The following is a 21,420-nucleotide window of genomic DNA, read 5'->3' as shown; positions in this document are numbered from 1 at the left end:
TTAACATTTCAAGTCCAGTGACCTGAAAGGGTAGAGAAAACTTGAAACTCTGTTCCAAAAGTAACTCTGTTATTCTCTGCACAGATTCTGCCAGATCTGATGAGTTTCTCCAACACTTTCTGTTTTAGTTTATTTCAGATCTCCAGCATCAGCAGTTCCATGTTTTATTGTCTCTCTCTCTCACATTATTTTGCCTTTTGTCACTGCCCCACTGTTAGGAATGTAGGAACTGGAGGAGATCGTTCAGGCTCTCCAGATTACTCTGTTATTCTATGAGATCCATTAGATTACTCATACATGAGGAATAAGAGAATGATCATGGAGAAGGTAGGGCCGATCAGGGATAGCGGAGGGAACTTGTGCATGGAGTCTGAGCAGATAGGGGAAGCCCTAAATGAGTTTTTTGTTTCAGTTTTCACTAAGGAAAGGGACCTTGTTGTGAATGAGAACTTTGAGGAGCTGGGACAGAGACTTGACCAGATCAGGATTGATAAAGATGATGTGCTGGAAATTTTGGCAAAAATTAAGATTGATAAGTCCCGAGGGCCAGACCAGATTTATCCCAAGTTGCTCCGGGAAGCGAGAAAGGGGGTTGCTAAGCCGCTGGTGAAGATCTTTGCCTCCTCACTCTCTACAGGAGTCGTACCAGAGGATTGGAAGGAGGCAGATGTTGTTCCTCTTTTCAAGAAGGGCAATAGGGAAATCCCTAGCAATTACAGACCAGTCTGTCTTACATCTGTGGTCAGCAAAGTTTTGGAAAGAATTCTGAGGGATAGGATTTATGTCTATTTGGCAAAGCATAGTGTGATTAAAGGCAGTCAGCATGGCTTTGTGGGGGGCAGGTTATGCCTCACAAATCTTATTGAGTTCTTTGAGGAGGTGACAAGACAGGTCAACAAAGGTCAAGCAGTGAATGTGGTGTATATGGACTTCAGCAAGGCATTTGATAAGGCTCATCCATAAAGTCAGGAAGTATGGGATGCAGGGAGATTTGGCTATCTGGATTTGGAATTGGCTGGCTGACAGAAGGCAGAGAGTGGTTGTAGTTGGAAAGTATTCTGCCTGGAGGTCTGAGTGGTGGCCCACAGGGCTCTGTTCTTGAGCCTCTGCTCATTGAAGTTTTCAGAAATGACTTGGATGAGGAGGTTGAGGGGTGGGTTAGTAAATTTGCCGAAGACACAAAGGTTGGAGATACTGTTGATAGCATTGAGGGCTATTGCAGACTGCAGTGTGACATAGACAGGATGCATAGCTGGGCTGAGAAATGGCAAGTAGAGTTCAACCTGGATAAATGTGAAGTGATGCATTCTGGAAGGTCGAACTCGAATGCTGAATATAGGATTAAAGACAGGATTCTTGGCAGTGTGGAGGAACAGAGGGATCTTGCTGTTCAAGTATATAGATCCCTCAAAGTTACCACCCAAGTAGATGGGGTTGTTAAGAAAGCGTATGGTGTTTTGACTTTCATTAACAGGGGGATCGAGTTTAAGAGCCGCGAGGTTTTGCTACAGCGCTACAAGTCCTTGGTGAGACCACACTTGGAATATTGTGTCCAGTTCTGGTCGCCCTACTATAGGAAAGATACAGAGGCTTTGGAGAGGGTGCAAAGAAGGTTTACCAGGATGCTGCCTGGACTGGAGGGCTTGCCGTATGAAGAAAGGTTGAATAAGCTCGGACTTTTCTCTCTGGAGAGAAGGAAGAAGAGAGGAGACCTGATCGAAGTATACAAGATAATGCGAGGAATAGATCGAGTCAATAGCCAGAGACAGTTTTCCCAGGACAGGATTGACTGGCATGAAGAGACATACTTTTAAGATATTAGGGGAAAGGCATAGAGGGGACGTAGAGGTACGTCCTTTATGTAGAGAGTTGTGAATGCATGGATTGCATTGCCAGCGGTGGTGGTGGAAGCAGAGTCATTGGGGACATTTAAGCGACTGCTGGACATGCACATGGAGAGCAGTGAATTGAGGGGTGTGTAGGTTAAGTTATTTTATTTTACATTAGAATTAAACCTCGACACAACATTGTGGGTGAAAGGGCCTGTTCTGTGCTGTACTTTTCTATGTTCTATGTTCTATCACTGACATTCCAGGTCTCAGCTCCATTGATCTGATTTGGACCCAGAATCATATCCGACAGATTCCTTCTTCAAAAATAACAAGAGTTCTTCCTAAGATCAAAAAACACCCTCCAACATGCCAGTGACCTCTCCACAATCTTTATAATTTCTTATTTTAAACCATTTCAAGACCCATCATCATTGCCTTGACTGAACCTTACACCGGAAGAGGTGCATTTCTATAGCAGCTTTCAAAACTCCAGGACATCATAAAATATTTTTGATGTTTAGTCACTGGTGTTGATGAAGGAACCTAAAATTGCTTCCAACAATAACAGAATTGAATGGTGTGAACAATCTCTATTAGGGGTGCCTGAGGTAAAAATATCCATCAGGATGTAAGAAAGAAATCTACCCTCAAGATCCTTCAAAAATGCCCCATCATTTTGGAGTATCCATCAGAGGATATAACATTGCTGTATCTATGCCTATACCCTTTAATCATAAAAAACAGGAGTAGGCCATTCAGCCCCTCAAGCCTGCTCCACCATTCAATAAGATCATGGCTGATCTGTGGCCGAACTCCATATACCTGCCTTTGGCCCACATCCCTTAATCCCTTTGCCTAACAAAAATTTAACCACCTCTGATTTAAAATTAACAACTGCTCCAGCATCCGCTGCCATTGGGGAAGAGAGTCCCAAACCTCTCTCACTCTTTGTTTGCAGAAGTGCTTCCTAACATCTCTCCTGAATGGTCTGGCCCTCATTCTTGAATTACACCCCTCGGTCTGAAATCCCCAACCAGTGAGAATTGTTTATCTTTTTCTACCCTGTCTTTTCTTGTTAATATCCTGAAAATTTCAATCAAATCACCCCGTAAACCTCTAAATTGTAGAGAAAACAGGCCTAATCTGGATATGACTGCAGATGTTGGAAACCAGATTCTGGATTAGTGGTGCTGGAAGAGCACAGCAGTTCAGGCAGCATCCAAGGAGCAGCGAAATCGACATTTTGGGCAAAAGCCCTTCATCCTGAATAAAGACAGTGAGCCTGAAGCGTGAAGAGATAAGCTAGAGGAGGGTGGGGGTGGAGAGAAAGTAGCATAGAGTACAATGGGTGAGTGAGGGAGGGGACGAAGGTGATAGGTCAGGGAGGAGAGGGTGGAGTGGATAGGTGGAAAAGGAAATAGGCAGGTAGGACAAGTCCGGACAAATCATGGGGACAGTTACTGAGCTGGAAGTTTGGAACTAGGGTGAGGTGGGGGAAGGGGAAATGAGGAAACTATATCATTTATCGTTGCTCCCGATGCGGTCTCCTCTACATTGGGGAGACTGGGCGCCTCCTAGCAGACCGCTTTAGGGAACATCTCCGGGACACCCGCACCAATCAACCACACCGACCCGTGGCCCAACATTTCAACTCCCCCTCCCACTCTGCCGAGGACATGGAGGTCCTGGGCCTCCTTCACCACCAGACGCCTGGAGGAAGAATGCCTCATCTTCCACCTCAGAACACTTCAACCCCAGGGCATCAATGTGGACTTCAACAGTTTCCTCATTTCCCCTTCCCCCACCTCACCCTAGTTCCAAACTTCCAGCTCAGTAACTGTCCCCATGACTTGTCCGGACTTGTCCTACCCGCCAATCTATTTTTCTACCTATCCACTCCACCCTCTCCTCCCTGACCTATCACCTTCATCCTGTCCCCCACTCACCCATTGTACTCTATGCTACTCTCTCCCCACCCCCACCCTCCTCTAGCTTATCTCTCCACGCTTCAGGCTCACTGCCTTTATTCCTGATGAAGGCTTTTTGCCCGAAACGTCGATTTCGCTGCTCTTTGGATGCTGCCTGAACTGCTCTGCTAATCTGGATAATCTCTCTTCATGATAAATTAAACTCCCTTAGCTCATTAAACTCAAAAGAAGACAAGCAACTTGTCCTCAGAATGATTTGGAATGTTGTGTGTTTCTCTCTGGACATCCAAATTATGATTGAAAGGGTCATGTTATGTCCAGATGTGGTCAGTACCTGAAAGTGAGTCCTGATTTGCTCTTGAGGTTCCGTAGTAAGTCAAGCTGGTTGAGTGGAGGGATCAGCCTGTGACAACAGCACACAGAAGAGGAGATGATGTGGTTTGAACACAAGAATTGGTGAAAACCAGGACTTCAATGAACAGACTCCATCTGAACTCTGAAGGAACACTCTTCCCCAGCTACATCATCCTGCTGTGTGAGTAGATTCACAGTCCATCAACTTTGAGCTCTTTGAAATCACACCCGCACTATTTGAAAACTTATAATCAGTTAAATAATCCCACAAAGAACCTGCCAGATTATTGCAAAAACATACTTGGTTTCTCAAGGGAAGCAAACAGGCAATCCCTAGCCAATCTGGGTGTATATATGACTCCAGCCCTATACTAATTCAAGATGGTAACACATACCCTCCTTCTCTAGGGGGAGTTGGGGATGGGTGATAAAGACCAAGCTTGCCAGCGATGGTCACCTCCCCAGGAATCAATTTCATAAGAAACAAATTCTAAACAACTGACAAGAAAATCATGATTTCCTTTGCTCAAAAAAAAATTGCTAAACCTCTCTCTCTATTTTGCCTCAATTAGCACAGATTCTGGTGGTCCTGCAATCATTTTAAATCGAACAGGGATGAAACATCTTCCAGCATCCTTTGGAGAAGATCCTATGCTAAAAGAACATGAAAGAAAGAGATAGAAAGCTTAATATTACACAGCTCTTGAAAGTAGCAGGATGCATTCACACAGTTCTGAATTAAACATGCAGAACCCTTGGGCTTTGTGAGCAGAGGCGTTGGGCGCAATACCAAGTTATAGAGTCACAGAGACGTACAGCATGGAACAGACCCTTTGGTCCAACTTGTTCATGCTGACCAGATATCCTAGTTCCATTTGACTCATATCCCTCCAAACCCTTCCTATTCATTTACACATTCTTTTAAATGTTGTAATTGTACCAGCCTCCACCACATCCTCTGGCAGCTCATTCCATACACGTACCACCCTCTGTGTGAAAGAGTAGTCCCTTACATTCCTTTTAAATCTTTGCCTTCTCACCTTAAACATATGCCTTCTAGTTCAGTAATGGTAAACTTTTGCAAATCACTGGTTAGACTTAGGCATAAATTTGCTGCTTTTTACCCGAACCGAACTACATTATGTTTTCAAAACAACCTCAGAATTCTGACCAGGAATTTGTCAGACCCAAAATGCTTGGAAATTTGGAAAGACCACTTTAAATCCTGTTCCAACTCAACAAGAGGTTCCTTGTAAAACCCAGAGGATAAAACACAGCCTGTATAATCGTGGTGTACACCTGGGGCTGAAATGTGGAATGGTAAGAGTAAATGACTCTGGAGCCTGTAACACACACAGAATCCCTACAATGTAGAAACAGGCCATTTGGCTCAACAAGTCCACACTGACCCTCTGAAGAGCATCCCACTCGGTCCCACCTCTCTACCTTTTCCCTGTAACCCTACATTCTCCATGGCTAACATACCTAACCTACACATCCCTGAGCACTACAGACAATTTAGCGTGGCCAATCCGGAGACTGTAGATGCTGGAGTATCACAATCGACAGTATAGTGCTAGAAAAGCACACCCAGTCAGGCAGCATCCGAGAAGCATGATTCCTGATGAAGGGCTTATGCCTGAAACGTCGATTCGCCTGCTCCTCAGATGCTGCCTGACCTGCTGTGCTTTTCCAGCACCACAAACTCCCTCAGCACGACCAATCCACCCTAACCTGCACATCTTTGGATTGTGGGAGGAAATCGTAGCACCCGGAGGAAACCCACACAGACACAGGGAGAATGTGTAAACACCACATAGATAGTTGCCTGAGGGTGGAATCGAACCTGGGTCCCTAGCACTGTGAGGTAGTAGTGTTAACCACTGAGCTACTGTGCTGCCAGGAAGGGATTGATTTGACCAAGCAGGCCAGGGAGAGAGGAACAAAGGAGATAACCAAGGTCCAGTTTGAAGGATCCCATCCTATTTTTAATCAGACTGGCCAGTGTATAGGTTGCATTGTCAATCTTGGGAGCATCACTCAAATTTCTCAGCGTTTGACCTCCAGGTCATGTTGGCAAGCAACACCCAAGGAGAAACACAGGAACACGTTGTTTGAATACTCCCGTTTGTAAAATTACTGGAGATGGAAGAAAGGCTGCCCAATGTGCTAAAACCTCTAGGAACACATTCAAAGAGCACCATGACCCATAAGGAGTCCTTTGGGAAGTTGGATTTATAGATATGATTAAATAATCTGCTCAGAGATGTTAATACACACTGCCAGAGCAGGTGGGACTTGAACCAGGACCTCCGGTCTCAGAGGTAGGGCACTACCATTGTGCCACAATACATACCCTGACCCATTCTGGGCTCCCACAGTTGGGTTTATTTTTGTGGGGATCCAAATGTTTTCATTAGCCTTGACAACATGACATCATCAGGTAGCAACTTTCCACAGTAAAGAAGGATCCGTCGTGTAGTGACTAAGATGAACCTGTTATTTTGGGATAAATGTGAAATAGGAACTGGAGGTGGCCGTTCAGTAAGCTTCACCTCAGCTCATCTTCCACTATCCCTCAGTTCTGAGGGCATTTTGGCTAGGTTTGCAGGTGACACAAAGATAGGTGGAGGGACGAGTAACAGTGAGGGAGATGGGGAGGCTGCAGAAGGGTTTGAACAGGTAATGATAGTGGGCAAAGAAGTGGCAGATAGAATACAATGTGGGAAAGTGTGAGGTCATGCACTTTGGTCAGAAGGATAGAGGGATGGACTATTTTCTAAATGAGGGGAAAGTTCAGAAATCTGAAGTGCAAGAGTCTTGGGAGTTCTAGTCCTGGATTATCTCAAGGTAAACTTGCAGGTTGAGCTAGTAGTTAGGAAGGCAAATACAATGAGAGCATTTATTCTGAGAGGATTTGAATATTAAAGCAGGGATGTACTTCTGAGGCTCTATAAGGCTCTGGTCAGAACACATTTGGAGGATTGTGTGCAGTTTTGGACTCCATATCTCAGGAAGGATGTACTGGCCCTGGTTGAGAGGAGGTTCCCAAGAATGGTCCCTGGAATGAAAAGCTTAACACATGAGGAACATTTGAGGACTCTGGGTTATACTCAATGGAGTTCAGAAGGATGAGGGGGGTGATCTAACTGAAATATACAGAATACTGAATGGCCTGGACAGAGTGGATGCTGGGAAGATGTTTCCATTGGTTGGAGAGACTAGGGCTCGAGGGCACAGCCTTAGAGTAAAGGGAAGACCTTTTAGAACAGAGATAAGGAGAAACTTCATCAGCCAGAGAGTGAGGAATGTGTGGAATTCACTGTCACAGAAGGCTGTGGAGGCCAGGTCATTGAGTATATTTAAGATGGAGATAGGTAGGTTCTTGAGTATCAAGGGGATCTAAGGTTATAGGGGGAAAGCGGGAGAATGGAATTGAGAAACTTATCAGCCATGATTGAATGGTGGGGCAGACTCGATGGGCTGAATGGCCCAATTTCTGCCCCTATGTCTTATGGTCTTAATTCACTTTGTACCCAGAAATCCATTCATCTTAGTCTTGAAAAGACTCTGACACTATCCACAACCCTCTGAGGTAAGATTGCATAAAGAATTCAATGTGGGTTGGCTCTGAACTGCACTCTGGGAAAGTAGGGATGGGCAACAAGTGCTGGCCTAGTCAGCGACACCCTGTGAAAAAATATTCCCTCTTCTTCATCCTAAATAGTCAAAGCCTTAGTCTGAGACTGAAGTCCCACATATTAGATTCTTCAGAAGGAACTTGCTTCACTCTAACTTTCCACCTGACTGGGGGTATATGAAAGAAACATCTCTCCTTATAGTTTTAAATGTGATGATGCTGTGATTTTTGAAATATTTACAGAAAGTGTATGTGTTGTTCAGCGAGAGGGAGTTTACCACCAGGAGGCACACTCAGAAAGCACAGCAACACAAACACATACAATGTACCTACTTGTCCGACTGCCACTTATCACAAAGCCTTGCGTGTGGAATCCAGGTTTCTATGGAAACACCTGCATGACAACGGCATTGACACTACAATGAAGAGATGGAGCAAAAATAAACTTGTGCGGAACTGAACTAAAATGGAAGGAAATAAAAAGAAATTTGAAATTAAATAAATAAATAAATAAATGGAATTAAATCATAAAGCCAAGTCTGATCTTGTTTTGGAGACAGGGGAGGACTTGCCCCCACACCTACCTGTACATTGGGACGGTCAGCGTCTGCTCAAAGCACTGCCAAGTGGCATGGAGGTCTGTCCGGCCCAGACTGGTGGAGTAATATCGCCAGGCAGCCTTTGTGTGAAACATAGAAACACAAAGATTATCAGATTATTCTTCTTAGATTTGTGCATTTTCCCACTCTTTATTGCTGCAACGCCTGAATCAGTGTTCAAACTAGCTGAAGCCACTCCCTCAGTTAGTCCCTGCGCTGAGCAGAACCCAGGAATTGTCCTGTTCGAACCTCGGTTCCCTCTGACCCGTGCAAGCCTGAGTCAACCTTGGCCATCCCACTCGGGACAGACATTGCTGAAGGATGAGAGAAGACCTTCACAAACGTCCTTCCACCCCCTAGTGTACATGAAATGCGTTCCCTCAAGGCGATCAATTCAATTCTCCAAACTTGTCAGTGTCGTTTCATGAGGCACCATTGGTCCTTCCAGCCCAGTGCCCTTTCACCTTTGCCTGTAAGCTCAGAGCTCATCTGCCTCACCTGGATGAGACCAGCCGCGGGATTCCGCCGCTTCTCAAAGTGCTTCTGTCGATGTTGCTCCTGAACCTTCAGAGCAAATCCAGAACCCAGAATTCCCTGGATAACAAGAAAAAACATCAGGAAGAGCTCCTCTGTAATTTCCTTCTCAAGCACAAAGGCCAACAAACTGTTGTCGGGCAGGGGTTTTAAGAGGAAAGGAAGCAAAGAGGGTAGAGGGAGTTGAGATAAACATTGGCCACGATCTAATGAAATGGGAGGAGATTGAGGGACTGAAGAATCTCCTGTTCTCGTGTTTTGACAATTGCATCTGGAAGGAAGTAGATACGGCCTGTAATCTGGAGCTAACAATAAAGACCTGACAGTAAGGAACTCTCAACTCTAACTCTGTAGAAGTTAGCTCTAAAGGGACAAGAGACTGAGGTGGACTTATGATGTGGAAGTGCCGGTGTTGGAATGGGGTGTACAAAGTTAAAAATCATACAACACCTGGTTATAACCCAACAGGTTTATTTGGAAGCACTAGCTTTCGGAGCGACACTTCTTCATCAGGTGGAGTTAGTGTGGGCTCAGGAAATGAGCTTCTCAATGTGGTAGCAAAAATCAGATCAATAAGGACGTTAAACAGGAGTACAGGCTGCTGTTGATACAAACCTAATCCTGAATCATCAGTAACCACTCTCCTTATGTCCCCACACACACACACTCTCCTATATTCACTGTTACCCACTGAATTGTAAATTACCTTCACTACACACTCCGGACCAAACATCCAGAACAGCGCATTCCCAAAATGGAGAGGTTTGCTGAGGTATTACACTCAATGTTCAGTCAATGTCTAAACTCCTAATTTTGGTGAATTAATATCCTGGAGAATGTTTATATTTATTTCAATATTTCAAATCCCTAATTTGCTTGTGAGCCATTTAACCTGACTTCTGCAACAATCAAATCAAATCTGATCAAAATCAAATCCCACCATGGAACTCCTAAATGATTTACAAGCAAACCCTTCATAAAACATCCCCACCCTCAAACCGATGACACAGGCATTAGCAATGTTGGAATTAATCACTCATTATCTCTCACTTTTTCTATCCTCCTTCCCCTCAGTCATTCCTTTCCTCATTTCTCTCTTCAAATCTTTCTCCCTCTTCTCTCTCAGTTTGATGATTAGATCTTGACCCAGTGACAATGAAAGAAAGACCAATAAATGTACAGACAAGTCTTGAAGGAACCTTTTCCCTTCACGGTGAGGGAGGTCAGATCCACACAGGTTAGGACCTGTCCAGAGTTGGAATCTAGATCAGAGTGGTGCTGGAAAAGCACAGCAGGTCAGGCAGCATCTGAGGAGCAGGATCCTGCACCTCTGATGCTGCCTGACCTGCTGTGCTTTTCCAGCACCACTCTGATCTAAAGTCTAGTTTCCAGCATCTGCAGTCCTCACTTTTGCAGAGTTGGAATCTAGCTGGGGATCAGGATCGGGATCTGGTCGGGGTCATCTCCCAGATGGCAGTCAAGATCTGGCTGGGGATTCAGATCTGGATGGAACTGGGATCCAGATAGGTCGGGAGCCAGATCAGAGTCTGGGATCCAGGTGGAGATTGGGATTCGGTGGGGAGATCTGGATCCCGATGTGAGTCGGTAATCAGATCCGGTCAGCAGTCAGGATCCAACCAGAGGTGAGGGTGGGAGGAAAGGTCTGGATTCCCAATGGGAGTCCAGGCTGTGTCAGCACACCATGGTATTCACCCTTCCCTGTGTTCTGCTTACCGCTGGCAAGGCAAAGAAAGAGACCCCGATGAGAGTAAACGTCGCGGCCAAGAGTCGACCATTCCATGTGACTGGATACTTGTCTCCATATCCAATGGTTGTCAGGGTGATCTGTAGAGATACATCAGGCCACAAATAAAAAGCCAGTCACACAGAAATGACAGTGAAGCTGCTGGATTATGTGAAGTCCCAACTTCCTCACTAATGTCCTCGAGCTTGTTTGAAACGATACACAACTTTACATTTAGTTGAGAAACATTTTTGTGTTCAGAAGTGGGGGAGACGTTACTTGAGTTTCATTTTCAGAGTTGTGCTTGTGAGATCGGTGCTGAGAATTCTGGAGGACTTTGCATGCTAATTTTAAAAAGACTTTACAAGCGTTGAAGTGAAGAGATAGGGGTGCAAAGTTTAATGCATTAAACAAGGAGATAGGGTAAACTGCACTGTTGCCTAGAAACAGGAATCCAGAGGCACAAACATGCAGAAAGGTCCAGGAGGGAGGGTGTACATGGGTGAGAGAGAGTGGAGACCCAAGTATTTATTTAAATCTATTGCTGGGAACTGAGTTTAGGAAACTTGCTCTGATGTTAACAGTGAGTACTGCTTGTGGTTTATTTTAGGTGTCTTAGGGAGAACTACCAGCTGAAGAAACATCACCTACTGAACTTGTTGAAATTTACAGAAAGGAAACCAATTGCCAACCTGAGCAAGAAGCCTTGGTCTTAAGCTGGTGATGAGATTTAGCTGTGTTTTTGTTACAGATAAGGAAATTGCTGAGAGAAAGGAAGAGCATAAGTTTGAATCCTTTTCCGACATTTGTGATGAAATCATTCCAATCTTTCTGCCCAGTGTAACATTTTTCTTATTTAATGCACATTTTCTTCTTTGTGTTAAAAGTACAGTGACAGACTGCGATGAATAATTAACCCTCCACAGTTAAAAAATAACTCAAAGTTAGGGTCTAAAAAGTCAGTTTCACTCCTGATCTGACTTGCCTATATTCATACCAGCTGAGATAATAACAAGGGAAGGAAAACTGCTATCCTCACCTCGTCTGGGTCTATATGTGACTCCAGTCCCATGGCAACATGGTAGCTTACCCATCTCAGGGCAATAAATACCAACCTTGCCAGTAATGCCCATGTCCCAAGATTGAATAAAAAGTGAAGAGATAACAGACCAGAAGCTTGTCTAAAGGAGTATGTTCCTGGGTGGGATCTGAAGAGGTGAAGGGGATAATGAAGTGGAAAGAGTTGGTATGGAGTTTGAGTGATTGAAGAGTCGTTACTGAGCTGTTAGCTGCTAGCCTCTCCAGGCATCACAATCAAATCGGAAGGTATACAGGGCAACACAGGTGGGGAGTATTTTGTTCAGATATCAAATGTTTGGATAATTGAATGTTCAGATAATTGAATGTTCAGATAACAGTTTACCCAAGCATCGGGACCTTGAAATCTTGTTCGGATAGTCCAAAATTTGGATCATCAAGTGTTCAGATAATTGAGGTTGTACTGTAGTCTGTCACTGGGACATCTCGAATCAAACAGTATCCCCAAACCATGTCAACTCCTATCAAATTGCTGAACTTCAGTCAATGAACACAGTTCACAGTTCCTGAATTGTTTTATCCACTCAGGAGACTCAGCCACTGGATATCCCCATTGGGCGAATGTAGACCCAGTTCACAGAATCTCTACAGTGGGGAAACAGGCCATTCAACCCATTGAGACCACGCCATACCTCCGAAGAGCTTCCAACCTAAACCCAACTCCTCTACCCTATCCCTGTAACCCTGCATTTCCCATGGCCAATCCACCCGAATCTTTGGACTGTGGGAGGAAACCGGAGCACCTGGAGGAACCCCACGCAGACACAGGGAGAATGTGCAAACTCCACACAGTTGCCTGAGCAGGTTTGTGGTACTGAGAGGCAGCAGAGCTAACTATTAAGCCATTGCGCACAAAGTGGCCAGTTCTGGCTGACCAGGATGGAAACATAGAAAATAGGTGCAGGAGCGGACCATTCGGCCCTTTGAGACTACCCCACCATTCAATATCATCTTGGCTGATTATCCAATTCAATCCTCTAATCCCACCCTCCCCCATATCCTTTGATCCCTTTAGCACAAAAGATATATCCTTCTTGAAAACACATAATGCTTTGACCTCAACCTCTTTCTGTGGTAATGAAAACCACTCTCTGGTGCAAGAAATTTCTCCTCATCTCTGTCCAAAAAGGTTTATCCCTTATCCTTACTATGATCCCTGGTTCTAGATTCCCACCATCAGGAACATCCTTCTTGCATCTGACCTGTCTAGTCCTGTTTGAATGTTATGGGTTTCTATGAGATCCCCTAGGCAGAAGTGGGTACTGCAGATGCTGGAGATTAGAATCAAGGTTAGAGTGGTGCTGGAAAAGCACAGCAGGTCAGGCAGAGTCCGAGGAGCAGGAAAATTGACGTTTCGGGCAAAAGCCCTTCATCCTGATACTGCCTGACCTGCTGTGCTTTTTCCAGCACCACTCTAACCTTGACTCTATGAGATTCCCCCTCATTCTTTTGAATTCCAGTGAATACAATCCTAACCGAGTGAATCTCTCCTCATACATCAGTCCCGACATCCCGGGAATCAGTCTGGTAAACCTTTGCTGTATTCCCTTGACAGAAAAAATGTCCTTCCTCAGACAAGGAGACCAAAACTGCACACAGTATTCCAAATGTGGTTTCACCAGTGCTCTGTATAATTGCAGCAAGATGTCCTTGTTCCTGTCCTCAAATCCGCTCGCAATTTGCCATCTTTACTGCCTGCTGCACCTGCACATTTACTCTCAGTGATTGGTGCATGAGGAGACTCAGGTCTCATTGAACATCACCCTCTCTCAACTCCTAGTCATTTCATCAATCAGCTCCCCGTCACAAAGCAAAGCTCAGAACTCGAGCCCTACAATTAGTACAGAGATAAATACACTCACCAAACCCCACCAGAGGGCATCCGCATACGTTGCAAAATCTTGGTTGTCATCTTTCTCGGCGAGATAGACCAGGAAAGAGGCGAGAATGAGGCACAGGAAGCCAATATACCAAGCAGTGATCAGCTCCTGAAAGGCAGTGGGTACAGCGAGGAGATAGAGGGAGTGAGAGAGGAAGAAACAAGACAAACAGCTGGAACTGAAGTGTGAGAATCAAGGAAGTGAGACATGAGACATGGAAAGAAAAGAGAAGACTTGCATTTATATCGCGACTTTCACAACCTCACCCAGTCTCAAAACACTTCACAGCTAACTGAGCTTCTTATGATGAAGAGTTACCCCAGTCACTTAGCCAATGCAGAAAGTACCTACAAATAGTAATGTGACAAACCATTAGGTTATACCAACAGGGAGCAGGAATTGGCCATTTAGGCCCCTGAGCCTGTTCTGCCAGGTGACAACACCGTAGATTGTTCGGTTGTGGTCGTCATGCTGCTGTCCTCTTCATCCTAATACTCTGATTCCTCCATCAGTCACTAATCTATCTCCACCTTTAGAATATCCAATGATCCAGCCTCCACCGCTCTCTGGGAAAGTGAATGCCAGAATAGCCAATCAGAGAGAGATTTAAAAAAAACAATCCTGGTCTCTGTCTCAACTGGCAATTTTTTTTTAAAACTGTGCGCCCCACTTTCACGATTTTAATGATGCAGACTGATGAATTAAACAGTGACCCAGGATTCTGGGCCAACTATCTCTTTTCTTCTTCAAAATAGTACAAGTAGGACCTTCTGCAAGGAGAGAGCCTGCAGAAAATCTGATGCTTTTACAGTCAAATAGCCCACAACGCACATGCACAAATGGCCATTTGGCTGTTAGAAAAGGCCTGTTAGTCAATGCAAAGCCTGATTTTAACCTATCCACATACAAAGAGTTTAAATTGCTGCAAGAAATTCACTTAGAGAGGAGAAAGGGCACAGGGAACAAACCAGAGCGATCGCTGGATTATGGATTACTGGACTGAGGGAGTGTGTTGGTCACCCATCGCATAGTCCACCCAGTACTGACCAATTAGGGCCCGGGAATGGGCTGCTGAAGCCTGGAGGGCCAATCAGAATGCATGAGACAGTGGGCAGCAACAGCAATCTCACTGGGAGAGGCAGACATGACCCAGGTAGCTGGGAGAGCACGGCAGGGGCTGGGGGTTGGGGGTGATCAGGTGTTCTCTAAGGAATGCAAGGACAGGTCACATCATGGGTGAGCTGGAGACATCACCTCTGAGCAATATATATACAGTGTTCTGTATACAGGAGGCTCCCCCACATTAATAAAGTCATCACCATAGGATAATAGAGTTCTACAGCATGAGAAAGGCCTTTCAGCCCTTCTGTGCTAGTCAGAAACAACCAATTCACTATTCTCTTATCCCATTTTCCAACACTTGGCCTGCCCACAGACCTATCACTATCACCTCCACCTACATCCACCTTCCCATTGACCTTCACCACCCCCCCCACCCATCCCCCTACTTATCTTTCAGACCCCTTCCCCATCCACATTCCTGATGAAGAGCTTATGCCCAAAGCATCGACTCTCCTGCTCCTCGGATGCTGTGTTTTTCCAGTACCGTCCTTTCTGACCACAGCCTTGTCCATCTTGGTGTCACGCTGCACATCTAAATACTTCCAAATAATCCCTGGAAGGAGCAGACCGCCTCCAGAGAAAAGGCTGGGCCTGTATCCTCTGGAGATACTGAGGGAGCTGCACCGGGCGGATTGGGAAAGGATGGTTCCTCTTGTGGGAGATTCTAGAACTAGGGGTCAGAGGTTAAAAAGGAAGGATGTGCTCATTTAAGACAAGAGCTGAGGGTGACCTTACAGAGGTTTATAAAATCATGAGGGGCATGGATAGGATAAATAGACAAGGTCTTCTCCCTGGGGTGGGGGCGGAGTCCAGAACTAGACGGCACCTGTTTAGGGTGAGAGGGCAAAGATATAAAAGAGACCTAAGGGGCAACTTTCTCACACAGAGGGTGGTACGTGTATGGAATGAGGTGCCAGAGGAAGAGTTAGAGGCTGGTACAATTACAGCATTTAAAAGGCACCTGGATGGGTATATGAATAGGAAGCATTTAGAGGGATATGGGCCAGGTGCTGGCAAATGGGACGAGATTAATTTACAATATCTGGGTGGCATGGACAAGTTGGACTGAAGGATCGGTTTCTGTGGTGTATAGCTCTATGACTCTATGGGGAAACATTTTTTTCTCTCAAAAGATTGAGAGTCTTTGGAACTCACCTCCTCAAAAGGCAGTGGATGCAGGTTGATAAGGTTCTGGATGACCCAAGGGCTGAAAGATTATCAGGGAAATGCAGGAAGGTAGAGTTGGGGTTAAAATCAGACACAATCTAATCGAATTTTGAAGCAAGTTCAAAGGGGCCAAAGAGCCTATACGTGTTCCTTGTGCATATTTCCATGGACTGTCCTGGACTGGGCCACGTATACACTCACTGCTCCCCCCTCCCCCCTCCCCATCACGGGAGGCTGCTACAGGAGCAGAAATGAGCACAGTCTGATACCCAAACACCCAGCCCACCCTCCCCCATACCCCATATTCATAGCCTCCAGCTCCCTCTCCACAGGCCTACAACTGTTCACTCCATATCCACCTCTCCACAGTGTTTTCTCATTGTCGGCAAGTCTCAGTGCGAGGCTAATGTTTAGAATCAGTGCCGCAGCCTCTGAAGGGTGGACCGAGAGCAGTTTTGGTCATTATATCGAAGCAGGATATAGCTGCACAGGAGGTTGGGAGGGGATGGAATGGGGTCGTCCTGTAAACAAGAGGTTGAGCATTTTGGATCGATAATCCCCGGAGTTTAAGAGAATGAGACGTGATCCCATTGAAACATCCCAGTTCCTGAGGGACTTGACAGGGTGGATACTGAGAGAATGTTTCCCACAGGCTGAAGAATCTCAAACATGCAGGGGGCACAGTCTCGGGACAAGGGGCTGATCATTTGGTACTTTCTTTATTAATTCATGGGAGGAGGGCATCACAACAGGTCAGCAATTACTGCCCATCCCTAATTGCCCAGAGGGCAGTTAAGTGTCAACCACATTGCTGTGGGTCTGGAGTTACATATAGACCAGACCAAGTAAGGATGGCAGATTCCTTCCCTAAAGGATATTAGTGAACCAGATGGGCCTTTCTTTCCCCCATCAATCATTTCACGATCAGCACTGGTGCTCAATTCCAGATTTTATTCATAACTCCACCATCTTCCATGGCAGGACTTGAACCAAGGTCTCCAGAACGTCGCCTGGGTCTCTGGGTTAATAGTCCAGTGACAATGCCACTAGGCCATTGCCACCCCACTGAGATGAGGTGAACTGCCTTCACTAAAAGCATTGGCTGAGAGTCTTGGCTGCTCCCAGTTGGTGAGAATCTTCAGGATCGAAGGAGCTGGGTTTTGGATCTCACTGGGAACAGGGGAGTGGGAACCTACAGCTCTGCCTTTGTCCTGTTGAATGGCGCAGCAAGCCCAACGAGCCAATGGCCTCCTCCTGCTCCCATTTCTCCTGTCAGTATTCCCAAAGTCCTGCTCGCCATCCCTCTCACAGAGTTACCTTGCTGTGTGCATAGACGACCGATCCCAGCAGTTTCCAGGTGCCCCCTCTCCGGTCCATACGGATCATCCGTAAGATCTGAAGAAACCTCAAGCTCCTCAAGGCTGACGTGGCAAAGACATTGCCCTGTGTCCCTGCCGCAAGGACAGCGATGGAGGCCACAAGAACCATGACATCTAGATGGGGAAAGTCAGGTCAAACAACGTCACTCCCCTAAAGTGCCAACTGTCCATCAAATCTAACCTATTGGACCTTGCCATAAAGTCTTCCAGTTTCCCCCACTCCCTTTCCCTAACAACAGGAGTTATTGATATCTCTTTAAACTGGGAAGTGCCAAGGATTACACTGTGGGAGAGCAAAGTCGCGAGTTTAACTAGCTCCTGCGTTTTGATTTGAATATCAGCAACTTGTGAAGGAGAGAGGGGGAGGGTATCCCAGCTAACAGAGTCAGGGAATGGGGGCTCAGTGTGGGTTTGTGGAGTTATCCTGTATCAGTCAGTAAATGTAATAAAGTGAAACCAACTGAAAGCGGGATTTACTGGAACAAAAGAGAGACAGAGAGAAAGATAGAGATAGAAAGGGAGACAGAGAGAGAGAGAGACACACACAGACAGAAGGGGAGGGAGAAACAGTGGGATAGACACAGACAGTGACAGACAGAGAGAGACATAGAGAACAAGACTGAGACAATCACATGATTTGGAGATGCCAGTGTTGGACTGGGGTATACAAAGTTAAAAATCACACAACACCAGGTTATAGTCCAACGGGTTTAATTGGAAGCACACTAGCTTTCGGAGCGATGCTCCTTATCACCTGATGAAGGAGCGTCGCTCCAAAAGCTAGTGTGCTTCCAATTAAACCTGTTGGACTATAACCTGGTGTTGTGAGACAATGACACAGAGAGATAAACAGAGAGAGATAGAGAGGGAGACAGAGAGACAAAGAGAAAGAGAGACAGAGGGGGAGGAAGAGACAATGGAATAAACAGAGACAGTGAGACAGGAACAGAGAGAGAGAGAGAAAAAACGAGAACAAATCTGAGACAATGACACAGACAGACAGAGAAGGAGACAGAGACACAGAGAACAAGCCAGAGAGAGAGAGAAGAACAGGCAGATGGAGAAGGAGACACAGACACAGAGACCAGCGAGAAAGAGGGAGAGAGAGAGAGAGAGAGAGAGAGAGACAGACAGTCAGACAGACAATGGGAGAGAGAGACACACACATGGATAGCAAGGCAAAGAGACAGTGGGAAACATAACAGGCAGATGAAAAGGGAAATAGACAGATACTGAGGAAGGGAGAGATAGTGGGAGAGATAGAGAACAAACAGAGAGAATGAAAGAGTCTGACATACAGAGAAGGGACTGAGGCAGAGGCAAAGACAGACAGAAGCAGAGATTAACAGTGAAGCAGACAAATGAAAAGGAAAATAGAGTTATAGAGCAATAGCGTCAGGCAGACCCATCAGCTTAATGTGTTGTATGTTTTCTCAGGGTGAGAAAGTGTGAGAGAGAGAGTGTGTTTATGTGAGAGTGTGTGTGAGAAAGAGTATGCGCATGCGAGCGCGTGTATGTGCGTGAGTTGAATTGGATTGAATTTATTGTCATGTGTACCAGGGCACAGTGAAAAGCATTGGCTTGCGAGCAATACAGGCAGAGCACAGAGTTACGTAGCATAGATAGTAATGGTTGGAGAGGCAGTTAGAGGCAATGAGGAACTTACAACAGCAAGGGGATGTGATGGATGGCAATTATAGGAAGGGAGAGAAGTCTCAGGTACAGTCACATAGATGGGTTAACTCCAGGAAAGGTAAGAGAGGTAGGCAGGTAGTGCAGGAGTCTTCTGTGGCAATCCCCATTTCAAACAGGTATGCTGCTTTGGAAAATGTAGGGGGTGATGTATCCTCAGGGGAGTGTAGCATGAACAGCCAAGTGTCTGGTACTAAGACCGGCTCTAATGCAATGGGGGTTACAGCAGGTTCCAAGAGATCGATTGTGTTCGGGGACTCTCTCGTCCGAGTTACAGACAGACATTTCTGTGGCCAGCAGCGAAAAATCAGAATGATGTGTTGCTTCCCTGCTGCCAGGATCGAGGATGTCTCAGAGAGGGTGCAGAATGTTCTCACGGGGGAGAGGGGCTAGTAGGAGGTCATTGTCCACATTGGAACCAACAATATAGGAAGGGAAACGGCTGAAATTCTGAAGGGAGAGTATAGAAAGTTAGGCAGGAATTAAAAAAGGAGGTCCTCAAGAGTAATATCTGGATTATTCCCGGTGCTACGAGCTAGTGAGGGCAGGAATAGGAGGATGGAGCAGATGAATGCTGGTGTATGGGAGCTGGTGTATGGGAGAAGGATTCATATTTTTGGATCATTGGAATCTCTTCTGGGGTAGAGGTGACCTGTACAAGAAGGATGGATTGCACCTATATTGGAAGGGGACTAATATACTGGCAGGAAGATTTGCTAGAGCTGCTCGGGAGGATTTAAACTAGTAAGGTGGGGGTGATGGGACCCAGGGAAATAGTGAGAAAAGATTTCAATCAGACTGGTACAGTTGAGAACAAAGACAGTAAGGCAGGCAGGGACAAAGCAGAGAACAAGGTAGGACTGATAAATTAAATTGCATTTATTTCAATGCAAGGGGCCTAACAGGGAAGGCAGATGAACTCAGGGCATGGTTAGGAACATGGGACTGGGATATCATAGCAATTACGGAAACGTGGCTCAGGGATGGGCAGAACTGGCAGCTTAACATTCCAGGATACAAATGCTACAGGAAGGATAGAAAGGGAGGCAAGAGAGGAGGGGGAGTGGTGTTTTTGATAAGGGATAGCATTACAGTGTACTGATGGAGGATATCCCCAGAAATACATCCAGGGAAGTTATTTGGGTGGAACTGAGAAATAATAAAGGGACGATCACCTTGTTGGGATTGCATTATGCACACCCAAATAGTCAGAGGGAAATTGAGAAACAAATTTGTAAAGAGATTAGATTAGATTACTTACTTAAAGTGTGGAAACAGGCCCTTCGGCCCAACAAGTCCACACCGACCCTCCGAAGAGCAACCCACCCAGACCCATTCACCTACATTTACCCCTTCACCTAACACTATGGGCAATTTAGCATGGCCAATTCACCTAACCTACACATTTTTGGACTGTGGGAGGAAACCGGAGCACCCAGAGGAAACCCACGCAGACACAGGGAGAATGTGCAAACTCCACACAGACAGTCACCAGAGGCAGGAATTGAACCCGGGTCTCTGGGACTGTGAGGCAGTAGTGCTAACCACTGTGCCACCGTGCCACCCAGTTATCTATAAGATCTCAGTTATCTATAAGAATAATAGGGTGGTTATGGTAGGGGATTTTAACTTTCCAAACATAGACTGGGACTGCCATAGTGTTAAGGGTTTAGATGGAGAGGAATTTGTTAAGTGTGTAAAAGAAAATTTTCTGATTCAGTATGTGGATGTACCTACGAAAGAAGGTGTAAAGTTTGACTTACTTTTGGGAAATAAAGCAGGGCAGGTGACTGAGGTGCCAGTGGGGGAGCATTTGAGGCCACTGACCATAATTCCATTAGTTTTAAAATAACGATGAAAAAGGATAGACCAGATCTAAAAGGTGAAGTTCTAAATTGGAGAAAGGCCAATTTTGACGGTTTTAGGCAAGAACTTTCAAAAGCTGATTGGGGGCAGATGTTCGCAGGTAAAGGGACGGCTGGAAAATGGGAAACCTTCAGAAATGAGATAACAAGAATCCAGAGAAAGTATATTCCTGTCAGGGTGAAAGGGAAGGCTAGTAGGTATAGGGAATGCTGGATGACTAAAGAAATTGAGGGTTTGGTTAAGAAAAAGAAGGAAGCATATGTCAGGTTTAGACAGGATAGATCAAGGGAATCCTTAGAAGAGTATAAAGGAAGTAGGAATATACTTAAGAGGGAAATCAGGAGGGCAAAACGGGGACATGAGATAGTTTTGCCATATACAGTTAAGGAGAATCCAAAGGGTTTTTACAAATACATTAAGAACAAAAGGGTAACTAGGGAGAGAATAGGGCCTGAAAGATCAGCAAGGCAGCCTTTGTGTGGAGCCGCAGGAGATGGGGGAGATACTAAATGAATATTTTGCATCAGTATTTACTGTGGAAAAGGATATGGAAGATATAGACTGTAGGGAAATAGATGGTGACAT

The 21,420-nt window shown here is 45.5% G+C and overlaps 1 protein-coding gene across 10 annotated transcripts in view; it reads right to left on the bottom strand.

Annotated features, from left to right (window-relative positions):
- kcnq2b (potassium voltage-gated channel, KQT-like subfamily, member 2b) overlaps window positions 1-21,420 on the bottom strand; it is a 176,007-nt gene that overhangs the window by 39,910 nt on the left and 114,677 nt on the right. For 5 of the 10 annotated variants that reach the window (XM_072556143.1, XM_072556145.1, XM_072556144.1 and 2 more), the window contains exons 4-9: window positions 17,216-17,391; window positions 13,592-13,717; window positions 10,622-10,732; window positions 8,852-8,947; window positions 8,339-8,433; window positions 4,095-4,163 (exon numbers count right to left, since the gene is read on the bottom strand). In XM_072556143.1, coding sequence (XP_072412244.1) covers window positions 4,095-4,163; window positions 8,339-8,433; window positions 8,852-8,947; window positions 10,622-10,732; window positions 13,592-13,717; window positions 17,216-17,391 — 673 coding nt within the window. Of the gene's footprint in view, window positions 1-4,094; window positions 4,164-8,083; window positions 8,216-8,338; window positions 8,434-8,851; window positions 8,948-10,621; window positions 10,733-13,591; window positions 13,718-17,215; window positions 17,392-21,420 lie in introns of those variants that run through there. The other 5 variants (XR_011954540.1, XR_011954543.1, XR_011954541.1 and 2 more) reach the window with 5 other exon arrangements.

The sequence above is a fragment of the Chiloscyllium punctatum genome, chromosome 37 (assembly GCF_047496795.1).
Source record: "Chiloscyllium punctatum isolate Juve2018m chromosome 37, sChiPun1.3, whole genome shotgun sequence".
Classification (NCBI taxonomy): domain Eukaryota; kingdom Metazoa; phylum Chordata; class Chondrichthyes; order Orectolobiformes; family Hemiscylliidae; genus Chiloscyllium; species Chiloscyllium punctatum.
This window is presented reverse-complemented; position numbering and strand designations above follow the sequence as displayed.